This window comes from Nilaparvata lugens, chromosome 2, assembly GCF_014356525.2.
Source record: "Nilaparvata lugens isolate BPH chromosome 2, ASM1435652v1, whole genome shotgun sequence".
Taxonomy (NCBI): Eukaryota; Metazoa; Arthropoda; class Insecta; order Hemiptera; family Delphacidae; genus Nilaparvata; species Nilaparvata lugens.
The window spans coordinates 73,001,422-73,017,132 of record NC_052505.1 but is presented as its reverse complement, the minus strand read 5'-3'; the positions used below and the strand labels follow the sequence as shown (position 1 = coordinate 73,017,132).

The following is a 15,711-nucleotide window of genomic DNA, read 5'->3' as shown; positions in this document are numbered from 1 at the left end:
CTTTGCTAACATTCACAATAGTGAGTTTCAAATTCATAAATATATTATTTTTAATACTGGTACTTAGACTTCCAGTCAATACAAAATTCTACCAATAAAAACCTGTTCGGTCTATAAGTTTGATATGATGTACTTGGTTCAATTAACAAATTTAATATTTAATAAATTAATATTCAAACATGAGATCACAGGGATTTATATGAGTTCGGGCTGTGCATGGAAGTAAGCTTCCTACATATAATAAATAAATTTATAAATGTTCTTATGAACTATGTGATATTGTTCAACACGTGGTGACTTTTTATTTTAATTCTAATTAATTGGAATAGCGCTTTTTGTTTTAATAATTACCCCCACTGAACGTAGAAAAAATGAGCTCATTTGGTTTGACTTATCACTCACTGACTGAAGTTCTAGATGTTCTCGTGGATTGAATTAATTATTTCCAATAATTAATTAGGTAGGCTCCTTCTCGTCACTGCTGGGCTAACGCGTGATCCAGATTTTTATAAGTTTCTTTCGAATTAAAGCTATTTTTATGGGAATCTTTACAATTACGAACTCCTTGACAGCACTGAGTTCACAAATAATTAACATTCAACAAACATACATTACATTTAAAAAAGGGTTTGGCTTAATAATTCATTAAAATTTTTTTAAAAGGAAGAAGAAAAAAGCCCTAAACTCCATGTGCATCCTCTCGGGTTGGGATCTTAAGCCAGAAGAAAGAGGTTTTCAGAAAAATTTGCCTCTTCTTAGAATAATTCTGTAAGCTACTCTCTGATTGGCCTTCAATTTAATAGACTCAATACAATTGGTTGCCTTGGGAATCAGGGCTTCCTCGGCTTCATAATAGAAAAAATTAAATAAAAGAAGTTTTTATACAAATATATGGAGTATTTATCTTAAATTGAATTCATAAATAAATCGTAACATACGATTTTAATAGATAATACATCTAGTTTTTATATGAGTTTTGTATACTCTTGATTTATCATGCTTTTTTGGATTATAATAATATTTATACAGAAATAATAGTTATTTGTATTTCTACACATCGACTTCCTTTAGTATACATAATATATCCTTTATGAGTGAATTTTATATGATTCAACCGGTCATATGGGTTGATCGAATAATCAGCTGATTCGTTCAGTATTGGTTCTAATAATTATCGATTTATCCAAGATCGACTAATTCTTTTCAAAACGTAAACAAGTAACTCTAACCTCAATGTTCATGCATTTTATTTTTATATTTTTTTTTTATAATCCGCCAATAATAATTATGCCGCTTTATAATTTTTTGATCTTACCAATGGGTTCTCATAATTATTAAATCACAATAATACATGTTTTCTTATCGTTGTTGATAATGCTATTACTCCTAATCGCTAATAATACTTGATTTGAGTTGATTTACTCTTTGGATAGGTCTAACCTTCTTTCCAATTTTATAGTTCTATTACCTTTCATTGGCTCATTTAAAAATATTTGGTGGTTTCAAATTACCACGTGACAAGTCGAATAGGAAAGGAATGGTCGTTATAAAGCAGATGGTTGTCAGAAAGTTTATATACCGTTATCACTTCCAGAGAGAGTGAGAGAGTGACAGACAAATAATGAGACTGTCAGTGATGACGTCACAACGTAAACAGTGAAGGTGTGTATCGGAGTCATGTATCTCTCCCATTTGACCGCTGGGCGCTAGTTGTGTATGTCCGTAGAAATATAGTCAACCCCATAGTCTTGAGAGACCCATTTTCGTTTGGGCTACTAAAGTGAATAAATTTCTAATAACAAAATTTTATGAGATGATAGAATAGGAATATGCTTTATATTGTTGACTAATTCCAATAATTTTTTCTACCTTGCTAAAGACAGGAGTTATTGAGATTGTCCTAAAGCTACGAAGACTCTCATGATCACCATTTGTAAAGACTAGGACAGTTCTTGAGGTTTTCAAAAAATCATGAAAATTTCCAGACCTCAAGCACCCATTGACATATGGGAAGAGAGGAACTGCAAGGGCATAAACACCTCTCAAAGCATGATCACTGACATATGAATCACAAAGACTCAAAGCCGTTATAGTTATTTATAGAGATTATGATGTGTTGCAATTGCAATCAGTTTGCAATTGCCTAAACCGACTGGTCCTTCTTAGCGCTACGTTGCTGTTGGATAAGCTTTGTCAATGTTCCTTGAGCCTTATTTTTGATCAGTGGACGGCCTCTGTCCCCTCGGATTATCTCTTCTACAGATTATAGTGGTTTGGATGCCAGCATCCATCTCATCCTTCTCTTCAAGTCGAAAGAGCCCCAGCCTTGTTGTTTCTCCAGGCAGATTGAAGAGCTGCATCGCCATCATTGAAAATGATCTCTGGGTCTTTTAAAGTCTACATCTTAGGATATTTACTCATTGGGGTCATTTATTTACTACACTGGAATTATTTTTATATGAAAAACAAAATGTTACCTTGAAAATGTGACCTTTCAAGAAGTTGAAGTGGGTACCATAATAATGGTAGGTTTCCAACAGGCAGAAGTGATTTAGGATTCTCTGCTGTGAGTTCAGTCATTCTTGAACCTTTACCTCCGGCCATTACAATTGCTTGAAATTCCGAAAAGCTCAAAGTCATTTTTAAAGACAGATGTACTGGATGTAATAGAAAAATTAAAAATATAAAAATTGTATGCCTAATAAACTTAAATATTAATATTTAAAAAATTTCAAGTGAGCAAAGACTGATATTTTTAAATTGGAGAACTGAATATAAATTGAATAAAAAATAAAGTATTATTAAACTCAGCCTCTAATTTGTTTTCAACTTGACAAAATCTCAACATATGCAAAGCACACTGAAACACTGAACTATGGTAAATTCACGAACATAACACAAAATTCTAACCTAAAATTCTATGATTCTTTTTTCTTTGAACTTTGACGTTTTTATCGATCAACGACTATCGACGCTATAATTGTATCGACTACTAGTGAATTCAAAAGACAGCTTCTGAGCGTAGACTGTTTTGATGGTTATATAGAATTCCGGCAACATTGAAATAGTGGCACATCCTTGAAAAAATCCAATGACACAGCCATTGCTTGAAATAGCCCGTTTTCTACATTTTTAACGCGTCGAAAGTGGAAATTCTTTTATGTATGTAGGGTACAAACAGAGCTGCGAGTATTTTGTCAACGAGTTCACCATCATAATCATTAATAATGTGATTTATGTATTTTAAAGCATTCACTATCATGAAGAACAATAGTTCTGAAAACAGAAGACCTTGCGAAAATATAGGATTATTGAGCTTGGCCACCATTATTTACAGTAGAAACATTAATAAAAATGGGGTTGCTGCTTTATAATTATATGAACAGAAGCATTAAATACCGGTTAGTGGATGCTTCAAATTTCTGTGATGAACTCACTATGGAACTTATAGCGATGGAATTGGACTGGTCTGTCTCATATTATGTCTATCAGCCTCTATAACAGGCTGCCTGTGTTGGCCAGGGATCTGCCTGCTGTGCGGTTTCGAGGGGCTCTGAAGAGCCTGCTGACGGATCACCCTCTGTACTCACTCTGCGAGTTCTTTATGTTGGAGAGCAGTGTGGTGAGAGCCAATTTTCTTATTTGATTTCTGCCTCAGAGCAGTTGTTTTTCTTTTACTTTTCTTGACATGTCCCAGTGGGCTTCACTTTAGTGATCCCTTTTATGGACCTAATTAATAAAATACTAAAATACCGTTCACCAAATGGAGATTTTGATAGGTTTTACTATTGCTCCTGGATGAATTCCTATCATTTGCAACATGCAGAAAAAACACATATAATCATTGGAGGTGACTTCAACATACACCTGAAAACACCCTCTAAGGAAAGAGACACCCTAGTCAATCTGCTGCGCGGTCATAACATGTTTGTGGGAAACTTATTCCCTTATAAGAGGTGAGGCTTGCCTGGATAGTTTCATCACGGACCTGGACTCATGGGGATACTCAACACGTGTGGTGGATCCTATGGTATCAGATCACAGTGCAGTCATTCTACAGGTGGATTTCCATAGGGCAGCTGCCCCCTCAACACAAGCAGCTTGGAAAGAAAACTACACTTGCTATGTCAGAACAGTGAGGGAAGAGAATTTACCACTACTTGTAGGAAATTTGAGGATGTAAACTGGCCAGCCGTCTTCAGTCTTACAAAGAAAGAATTCAAGTTGGATATATGTTACTGGCAGAATTTGTGGATTTATTCAACTCTGTGTTCCCAAAGAAATTGAAGAAAGCATCAGATAATCAAGGAAAGGATACTCAACCTGACAGAAATAGGCCTTGGTTTACAGACAGACTAGCAAGTGAAAAGAGCCTAGTTGTTTTACTTCATCATCTGCATATAGGCCTCTGTATTCCCTACAGGAGTTGGATGAGGTTCCTCTTTTTGGGGTGGCTGCTCCTCCACTACACGAATAACCATTTTGTGGTTATTATTTCTCTTGAAATGACACTGCTGATCTGGAAACCACAGTCCTAGGCAAGGACCTCAAGTATCATTTAAGTAAGTTATAGTAAAGTCACTGTCTTCTCTAATGAAATTTCATGCCCTGGGGAGAATGAAAATGCTGCCAAGTAGTCTGTCAACTGGACAGCCCGAGTTGATAGCAGTGAAAAATGTCAAGAGAAATAGTTTATGTTGTATTGAGTTATTATCTTATCATTTTATCAATTGCATCAGATAGGGTTCAGCTCCTCTCATTTAATTCAACCTATAGTCTAAGGCAAGATGTACCTAAACCTTTTTTTAAATTCTGTTTCAAAAATGAAAGAGAAATTTGGGGGTTATTATTCCAAATAATGTTTTGATAATCATTTCAGATAAAGATTTAACGTCTGGTTTGAGAAGAAATAAATGTCATCCTATTGTAATTTGCTCATAATTCTATTCAATCCTATTCTCCATATCGATATCGAGTAACTGGTAGGACTGTCAAAGTTTTCAACGAAGAAATTATCGGCCTCCTTTGCCATTTTTCAGTGGTGCCAGAATTTCGGTGACTCAAAAGACTATAATAAAAATTTCAAAAATTACTCACGTGTTAAAAATTCTTATAATACATCTTCAATCATTTTTTATTCATATAATACATTTTTCTGTATTAAAAAAGATGATATTAGTAGACTGAAAACTTTTTGTTGGCTGTCATGGCACTTTCTAATTTTATCCTGGTTTTCATTGTCGACGAAGTTGGCATGGCATGCGATCTGCGATGATAGATCATCATTCTTTTTGTGTTGTGGTGTAGATCGTGTAAACGAAATTTGCTATGGACTAGGCTACGGCAAAAAATAAAATTTGGAATTTCTGTCATTATTCTGTGAGCTATCTATTGTGTATGATAATAATTATCATCTTTATATCTATCTCAGAGTTTAAGAAACAACTTGCTAGTATCGTTAACCATTCTCTATATAATTCAAACAAAAATTGTCAATGTTTTGAAATTGAAATTCATTTGTAAAAAAATGAGAATTATCAATTCAATGGAGTGTCATAAGTTTTGCCAATAGGCTAATAAGGAATCTAGGTTGTGGTAAGTTTATTATATTATTTATACTTGAATGTTTTAATTGTTTTTTCATTTTCCTGGTATTATAAAAGTAGTGTATGAATGGGCATTGTTTTTTCAACAGCTTTGAATAGTACAGGATATCAATACTGTCCTATTTATTAATGCTTTACCACTTTAACAGGAACTGTCAAGTTTAATGTTCACCTAGCTAAATAAATTGTGCTCATTTCTGAATTTTGTTTTTAACCCTGTTTTTGTGTTATTTTAGTGTTGGTTTAGACATATTTTGCGGTATTGTCTTTTGCTCTATATAGGATATATAGGCTAAAGTGCACGTCCAGTACCAACATAGCCTACCTGTCATCAATTTTTGGTTGGGATCGATTTAGTATGTTATTTTGAGCACAAAATCACAAAAATTAAACGGCGCTCACTATTGTTTTTAAAATAAACTAAGTTCAAAGTAGCAGAACTCTACATGCATTTAACCTAGAAGTAGCAACCATAAGTAGCTAAGGTTAGGAAAATCTGTAGGTTAGGAAAAGCTTTATGTTAGGAAAGCTTAGGTTAGGAAAAGCTTTGGGTTAGGAAAACTCAGATTAGGAATATCATAATTTGATGATTTAAATAATCAAAATGGCTGCTACTCATAGGTTAAATGCATGTAAAATTATGCACAATAAAACACTTTTAGGTTAGAATATATTTATAATCTTGACTTTGAAATTTGTTTATAAAGAATTCAATTAAAAAAAAATTAGGCTAAATTTTGTTCTTAAACTTCTAGAACCAGTTGATAAATATAGGCGTAAGACATAAAATCTGGCGTAAGACATAAAATCATACATCTGGCAAGTGATTAAGTTATTATAATAGGCAAAATCACTAATGCATTCACATTATTCATAATAGAATTGACTATAGAATATTTATAAGCTTTCAGATACAATATTGTACAGAATAGGCTTTATAACATAAAAAAGAAATCTACACTGTCCAACAAGACATCCAGTTATTCACCAAAACTATAGAATGCTCAGTCATTGAGGAATTGAGCAACTGTAAAAGTACTGTTTTATGTTTGAATTCTGGAAATTCTCTAACTGTTAAAAGTAACTTTTTAAAAATGAAAAACTGTTCCTGGTTGTGGCTTATAAATATCCTTGTAAGCGTATACAGTATGTATCTATGTATCGTTTTACAAGTGTAGAATTTCTCCTTGTTTGATACTTGTAGTTATCCCACTGGAAACGCTGCTGCGTCGAGGTATGTAGGCCTATTCAAACTAATGTAGCCTACATTAAAAAAATAAGCTAACTTCCAACGACAGGAGGAGGAGACCCTCAAGCACTAAACAAGAGTTATCTGTTAGGCAATCCATACTACTCGGTAGAAGTGTATAGATCTATGAGTAGATACATTTCTACTGAGTATTATGGATTGGTAACAGATAGCTCTTGCTTAGTGCTTCTGGGTCTCCTCCTGTCGTTGGAAGTTCGCTTAAATTTTTTATGTAAACTACATTAGTTTGAATAGGCCTATATAAATCGATGATGTAGAGTAGAATCATACTTACTTGAATACTTGTAGTAATCCCACTAGAAACCTTGTAGTCTTGGTCGTCATTATTCTCATCTGATCATCTGGAGGTCAGACGTCCTTTTAAAACTTCTTCATGGAGTAGTATACTTTCTAAAGAAGATAACTCTTTAATGCTCTCTTGAAGATCACAGAAACCCTGCACCTTCGTATTTCCAAGGGGAGTTTGTTGAACACCCTGCTAGCGAAGTTCTTGGTACTAGACATAGCTAGTGTTGTTCTCTGCCTTTTGATGTGCACGTTCCCTTGCTGCCTAGTATTGTGCTGACGAATGCTAAAGTTCCTCGCACAATATTAAGAATATTTCAGGTTGCAGACTCCAGGGTCCAGGATGCAAGTAGCAGTCAAAGTTGATACTTGTAACTCCTTGAATATTGGTCTACAATGTTCAATCTACTGTGCACCACTGATTCTCTTCTGCAATATGAATAATCTTTCTGTTTCTGTACAATGACCCCAGAAAGCAATCACATATGACATACAACTGTGGTAGCATCCATACACTTTCATTAATACTTGAGTGTCCACTATTGTCTGTAGAGCTCTGCTAGGCAACACACAACATTTAGTCTCTTGACAACATTATCGACGTGCTCCTCTCATCGTAGATTATCAGCAATATTTACTACCAAATACTTGAAATTTTGGTTCAGTTGCAGATTATGTTGATTGTCAATAGTGGGCCAAAGTCACGTTTCGTAACATTGTGTAATTTCAAGAAACATGTTTTCTTTTGGTGTAAAACTAGCTTATGTTTTGCGCATTTAGGCCTTGCGGCGTTTTCTTTATTGCTTTAGAAGCATTTTTGTCTATCAAGAAGTGACACACATCGTCTGCTAATATCCAAATCTCCCCTGCCTGCACTGAAGTGGGAGTGGGAATTCACAAAACGCAGAAACAGAACTGGACCGATATTGGAAGGTGTTCATCACTTGGAGTTCTAAAAAGACTTGTCTACAACTTTCATTTCTGCTCAGACCAGCAATGCATCTAAAACCTATTTTCCAAAAAAACCAATATACCTACTTATTTGTAAAATAATGACCGTCTTAATACCACTGCAATCACTCCACAGGCAAAGTGCATAGCTTAGATCAAATTAGAATGTAATAGTCCCTAATAGTTGGATATTAGAAATTACTGCTCAAGCACAGTTATTAGTAGTGTCAGCATAATAATAATATGAGTAAAGGTGCAATTCCTCAGCGACGATTCTAATCATTAAATTTTTATGTTGTGTGAACGTTATGGCGGCGGAAATAATTAGAAGTGTTAGCTAGTATATTGCTTTCACTATTCATATCTAATAAATCATCGAATTCAATGAATTTATAGGCTATGTTCTCCAGCCGCGCAGCTAGAGTCGTCGCTAAGGAATTGCACCTTAACAAGGGAAATTGAAACTTCTGAATTTAAAATATTTATTTTTATGTTTTCTATTTATTAGCCTAGTTGAAAAGTTTTCAACGATCTAGTCTGTTTTTGTTCTTGCATTGCCTTTACCGTTTGAAACTTTATCTATCATTTTCCAAGGCTCCAATTTTGAACCACTGCTCTTCAATCTATTCATACATGGTATGCATGGTCTACAATGTGAAACACCATTATAATGTGCAAGTGATTTAAAAATATATATATTTAAAATCAACACAAGTGAAGATCTAGAGCTTCTTCATAAGGATATAGATCGAGTGATCAAATTTAATGTTCTTAAGAAAATTCAATATTCATAAACATTCAAAAAACCATTCGCATTGACCTTCACCCACTTATAGAAATCAATAAATCAGAATAGATGACAGTGTCCAGGATCTTGGTGTTCGGCTTAATCTCAAGTTGGTGTTCACCTAACATGTGGAATATGTTGTGAGTTGTGGCCAAGGCCAGGGAGAACTTTGGCATTATGAGGTTTATTTCAAGACACTTACAAAGCGCCAATACATTGATGTGTCTTCATACAGCGCTTGTGAAAAGCCATTGGTGTTCTGGAACCGGGTAAGAGTCTACAAGTCTCTGAAGCTGGAGGAATATAGAGGAAATTTATGAAGAATGCAATGCGACGCTTCATTCTCTGAAGATCTGTCCTACAAGGAACTGTGCCTGAGAATGAAGTGGCGAAGAAAAACAGACGATGGCATGTTTATACATGTTCATTTCCATGTTCAAAAATTGTCGGTGAGCGTAGAATCGACCTGATAGTACTGATGCGATATTTTAGACATTCCCATGTATTCCCAAGCTGCTCCTTGCCAGTAGATAAAATTTCATAACTTTGGTTTCAAGGCCGTACTTGAATTTCCGGCCTCAATATGTGAATTTCTAATATTAAATATGTGATATAATTCACTTATAGGGTGGATGAAGCCGTATCTCAATTGCAATTTTCAAAATTGAGATTTGAATATACATAAAATTGCTAATTGTATACAAAAGCTGTATTATATACAATTGAAGACTAATTACTATTCGTTATCATTATCTGTTCAATTTGAAGTAACATTTGTATGTTAAAGTTGTAATGAAAGTTTTCAATTACATCCCCTTAACTTTTGGAATAGTGCAGTTAACTCCTTCTAGTGCCGTGCTCCAAATTCTTTCAATTCATTGAATTCCAATAATAGGCTAACTGATTAATGGGTGTTGCACAGTCAACCAGACTACTCTTCCGCAACTCATCGCTAAATCGATAAGATAGCCTTTCATTTTATATGCCAAACAAAGTTCATTGCAACTTGCAACCCCTATTCACTAGCTAACCGAACCGTTTATGTTCTGCTCTGCAGTATTTTATTAAACATCCCATTGAACTGGTCTAAATTTCTCTTGAAGAGGAAGTCTCAAAACTGGATAAGTTTTATCAATATTCTAAAAATCCTGTTGTTTAATGGGGCCAAGGAAATTATTTTGGCTCATTCTAATTTTCTAATCTCTACCGAAACTGTAATTGTTTGACTCTTAATTTTAGAAATGCAACTTCTAGGCTTGTCTCATTTCATGACGCATTTTTACTCTTGGCATACAACAAATGACTCAATATTGAATGGCGTCATTGTATGCTCAGTGTATCATCTACATTTTGAAGTGTGCCTTTCCTTGTAGTCTTGATTAAACAAGTGGTTTGTGAATCACATTCACCGTCTGCAATTATTAAAAGCTGAATGTCTAAAGACTGATAATTAATGACTTCATAGTCTATTTATTAAAATAATATGATTGGAATAAATTAGCATTAATCTTCGAGCTAATTTAATAATTACTACGGTTCTCAACAATAAGTTTAGTTGTTAGTTATAGAAGTAAATGACACTCAGCTTTACTTTACTTTAAAAGATGTCACTCTACTGTTATCTTCTAATTTCTAAAATTCCAGGAAAATTATTATAGAATTTGACATCGACAACTTTTTCTTGAGATTTTTCCTCATAAAACAAAGACAGCTTATTTTGAATCTTCATACATTCCAAAATCTTATTCACCATCCATTGGTCTATCCATTCTATTTAAACTTGAAGTCTACTAATAAATGAATTAATGGTCTTTTTCATTCATTTTCGGTATAGATTTCGTCATGTCAACAAATAAAAAAGTTATTCGTACTTTTTCAGGCTCTTAGAACAATAATTATTTTGAATGAAATTTGGAAGAATTTTAAAAATAGTCTCTCAAGTTTATAGAATAACTTCAATAATGCGCTATTGAGTTTATATGATGATTTACTTTTTGGATTGGAGAGCCTTCTTCCTTTTAGTCAATTTTATTGTAAAGAGAATCAAGATTAGATTATTAAGTGTTTTATGAATAATATACTGTATTATCTATATACTAATATAATGTACTTTATAAAAGTATTTTATACTCTTATCAAATTCTGTAATTGAGCTCAATCACAAGTAGTCAATTACAAGTTCTCAAAAAAAGTTCTCAATACATATCAATAAAACTTATAACGCTTTGCCTGAAAATATAAAAAAATGAGCTTTAATAGTTACTGTAATATTTTAAAAAAGTACTGGTCAATGAATGTTTACATAAAGTTGATATGGCGGAAGGTGTGGCTCGTTCATCAATTGGGCTAGTCAGTCGGGTCGAGCGAGGGGTTTGTTACCACTGTCTGAAAAAATGGCTTTTGGTGGCCCTGAAAAAGGGCCAAGTTTGTTGCTGGTGGCCCTGAAAAGGGACCAAGACAGGCTAGATGTTTAGTAGTCGTCGACTGGCGCGATACCACGCCGCGCGAGGGTCCCGGGCAGGTCCGTCTGGTGCGAGAGCAGGCCGGCAGGGGCTCAAGTCAATGGTTCGCAGTCTCCATTCTGGTTTACCCGGGCTACGGAGAGGGCTGACGGGTGATCTACTAGCCAGAGGTCGTGCCGAATCTCCGCCGGGAGGACCTCCTCGACCACTTCCTCGTTTAGAAGGGGCCTTCGGTCAACCCCGGGCAGGCAGGGTCGTAGGCTTCCGCTGCACACACTCCGATGTCGGTTCGGCACCCAACCCGCGCATCCAGAACCGCGCGCCAGTTGTTAGGCTGGGGCGCTAAGTCTTGGGGCGCAGCTGGCGCGGCGGTGTACAGCCTCAGCCTCTCCTCCACCTGGCGAAGCCGACGTAGGGCCCTCCTCTTCTGGGTTCGGCGGCCGGCTCGGTTCCTCCTAGGCATCGGCTGGGTAGTAGACAAGGAAGACACCTCAGGTTGCGGTTAGTCTCGCCGTGGTTCCCTCATTGGCCTGCTCGCTGCTCTGCTCCTGCGTCAGAGAGAGTGAAGAGACCAGAATAATTCGAATTTCCAGTATGGCTGATCTGGAAAACCTGAATGCGAAATTGTTAAATGTCAACTTGACTTCTGAGAGTGGATAGGACGGGCCCACCGGACATTCAACAGAGGAAAAGACTTTCTTTTGATTTGTTTTAGTATTTACAAATGGCTGATATAGAAGAAATCTTTAATTTATATGATAGTGAAAATAATTAACAAAAAGAAATAGATGATTATTTTAATTATTTACCCTTTAGTGAAAATAAAGATATAATTTTTTTAAATATTTATGTAATGAATGTACGTAGTTTGAGCAAAAATTTCAATGAATTCCTGTGTCTTCTTCAAACTGTAAAACTTCTTATGACATAATTATCCTTACAGAGACATGGATAAATGAAAACACTCCTTTTACTTTTAACATACCAGGTTACAGAGTAGTTAATAAAAGTTCTAAACTGAATAAGTGCGATAGTTTGTGTATATATGTAAAAGATTCTTTCGACTTTTCTACATTGAACTGTGAGATTGATGAATGCAATTCAATATCTCTTGATATCAAAACGATTAGTGGTAAACTCTTAAATTTATTGGTATCTATAGATCTCCTAGTGGTAATGTGCCGAGATTTTTATCTAGTTTAGAAAATTATATAACATCAATTCCAAAAGATATTGACGTCTGTTTTGCAGGCGATATCAACTTGAATATGAGTTTAAGTAATCAGCTTATTATTGAGTATGTTGATATTTTTAGTGGAAACGGGTTTAAATCTTACATAAATGGAAATACGAGAGTAACAGAGACTTCCGTCTCCTGTCTTGATCATATTTTTCTGAGAAACAATGATAAGAAATTAAAATGTAAAATAGGCAATATATTGAAGACTCATATTACGGATCACTTCTCGGTTTCTCTCCACTTGGGGTATGTAGACTGTTTTGTTGGTGACATTATTGCCCCAGCAAACATTAAGAAAATAAATTATGACATTTTAAGGCAGGCTATGGCTGAGGAAAAGTGGAGTGCTATCATGGAGGATGTTGTTGATGATGTTGATGATATGGTTGTATATTTCATAAATACGCTTAATAAACATATTGCGAAATCAACTCAGGTAAAAACGTTTACTCATAAAATAGACCCCTAAAACCTTGGATAGTTCCCGGATTGATAAAATCGATCAATACCAAAGATAAAATGTATAAAAAAATTAAGAAAGAGCCTTTCAATATAAGATTAAAACAAGATTTGAAAAATTTCAGGGTAATATTGAATAAAGTAATTACAACTGCTAAAACACATTATTATAAAAATCAAATTAATAAACACAATAATAACCCCAAGAATCTTTGGAAGTGTATAAATGAGATTATTAATGAAAAAACCACAGGCAGAGATAAGATTACCATTGATGCAAACACATTAAATGACCATTTTGCCTCTGTCGGAATGAAACATGCTCAGAATATCAAAATAACTAATGAAAAAATTGAATTGCAGTTTGAAAAATACGATCACCATTTTCAAAATTCTTGGTTCATAATCCAGTTTGCTCATCTGATATAGAAAAAATAATTAAAAATTTAAAAAGTAGTTCTAGTCCTGGTCTTGATGGCATAAATAACATGACTTTAAAACACATAGCCGAATACATTTCAACACCTCTATCTCATATTATAAATAAGATCTTCATCACAGCAACATTTCCAAATCATTTTAAAATTGCAAATTTAAAACCGTTATTTAAAGGTGGAGACAAAAGCAACCCCAACAACTATAGACCCATTAGTCTTTTGAGTAACATAGCAAAAATCGCAGAAAAATGCATAAAAATGAGTTTATTGAGTTATATTGATAAGTATAACATTATCCAAAAAAATCAATTTGGTTTTCAAAAAAATAAAAACACGCAAGATGCACTAGCTTATTTTATAAACATTGTCACAAATAATCTTAATAAAATGAAAAACCTTTAGCAGTCTTCTTAGATTTATCGAAAGCATTCGACACGGTTCCACATGATAATTTATTTATTAAACTAGATAAAATGGGTATAAGAGGAATCCCTCTTGATCTAATAAAAAGTTACCTGCAAAACAGATCCCAAATTCTATCTTTAAATTCTCAAGAAAGTTCTGTAACCCTAACATCTTTGGTTTGCCTCAAGGTACCGTGCTATCTCCAATACTATTTCTGCTTTATGTAAATGATCTTTTAAAACTGAAACTAGACTGTGGTAAACTGGTGTCTTTTGCCGATGACACAGCTATAATTTTTTCACAAAAAAACTGGGAAGATGCTTTCAGGGTTGCTGAAGGTGAAATGTCTAAAATTCAAAAATGGCTTGAACTAAATACACTCAGCTTTACTTTACTTTAAAAGATGTCACTCTACTGTTATCTTCTAATTTCTAAAATTCCAGGAAAATGATTATAGAATTTGACATCGACATACTGATAACTTTTTCTTGAGATTTTTCCTCATAAAACAAAGACAGCATATTTTGAATCTTCATACATTCCAAAATCTTATTCACCATCCATTGGTCTATCCATTCTATTTAAACTTGAAGTCTACTAATAAATGAATTAATGGTCTTTTTCATTCATTTCCGGTATAGATTTCGCCATGTCAACAAATAAAAAAGTTATTCGTACTTTTTCAGGCTCTTAGAACAATAATTATTTTGAATGAAATTTGGAAGAATTTTAAAAATAGTCTCTAAAGTTTATAGAATAACTTCAATAATGCGCTATTGAGTTTATATGATGATTTACTTTTGGATTGGAGAGCCTTCTTCTTTTTAGTCAATTTTATTTAAAGAGAATCAAGATTAGATTATTAAGTGTTTTATGAATAATATACTGTATTATCTATATACTAATATAATGTACTTTATAAAAGTATTTTATACTCTTATCAATTCTGTAATTGAGCTCAATCACAAGTAGTCAATTACAAGTTCTCAAAAAAAGTTCTCAATACATATCAATAAAACTTTATAACGCTTTGCCTGAAAATATAAAAAGAATGAGCTTCAATAGTACTGTAAATATTTAAAAAAAGTACTGGTCAATGAATGTTTACATAAAGTTGATATGGCGGAAGGTGTGGCTCGTTCATCAATTGGGCTAGTCAGTCGGGTCGAGCGAGGGGTTTGTTACCACTGTCTGAAAAAATGGCTTTTGGTGGCCCTGAAAAAGGGCCAAGTTTGTTGCTGGTGGCCCTGAAAAGGGACCAAGACAGGCTAGATGTTTAGTAGTCGTCGACTGGCGCGATACCACGCCGCGCGAGGGTCCCGGGCAGGTCCGTCTGGTGCGAGAGCAGGCCGGCAGGGGCTCAAGTCAATGGTTCGCAGTCTCCACTCTGGTTTACCCGGGCTACGGAGAGGGCTGACCGGGTGATCTACTAGCCAGAGGTCGTGCCGAATCTCCGCCGGGAGGACCTCCTCGACCACTTCCTCGTTTAGAAGGGGCCTTCGGTCAAACCCCGGGCAGGCAGGGTCGTAGGCTTCCGCTGCACACACTCCGATGTCGGTTCGGCACCCAACCCGCGCATCCAGAACCGCGCGCCAGTTGTTAGGCTGGGGCGCTAAGTCTTGGGGCGCAGCTGGCGCGGCGGTGTACAGCCTCAGCCTCTCCTCCACCTGGCGAAGCCGACGTAGGGCCCTCCTCTTCTGGATTCGGCGGCCGGCTCGGTTCCTCCTAGGCATCGGCTGGGTAGTAGACAAGGAAGACACCTCAGGTTGCGGTTAGTCTCGCCGTGGTTCCCTCATTGGCCTGCTCGCT

General features: G+C 35.3%; 2 protein-coding genes across 3 annotated transcripts in view; one reads left to right on the top strand and one right to left on the bottom strand.

Moving 5' to 3' along the window:
- Positions 1–7,703, bottom strand: part of LOC111063028 (translation initiation factor eIF-2B subunit gamma) — a 41,273-nt gene extending 33,570 nt beyond the window's left edge. Inside the window, exon 1 of one of the 2 annotated variants that reach the window (XM_039421694.1) lies at positions 7,151–7,703. Coding sequence is in view for 1 of the 2 variants with exons in the window: in XM_039421693.1 (XP_039277627.1) it covers positions 2,478–2,640 (163 nt within the window). In the remaining variant the exon portion in view is untranslated. Of the gene's footprint in view, positions 1–2,477; positions 2,949–7,150 lie in introns of those variants that run through there. The other variant, XM_039421693.1, reaches the window with a different exon arrangement.
- Positions 5,251–15,711, top strand: part of LOC120349974 (ATP-binding cassette sub-family A member 3-like) — a 46,160-nt gene continuing 35,699 nt past the window's right edge. The window contains exon 1 of the mRNA XM_039421691.1: positions 5,251–5,595. The gene's annotated coding sequence lies outside the window, so the exon portion shown is untranslated. The remainder of the gene's footprint in view (positions 5,596–15,711) is intronic.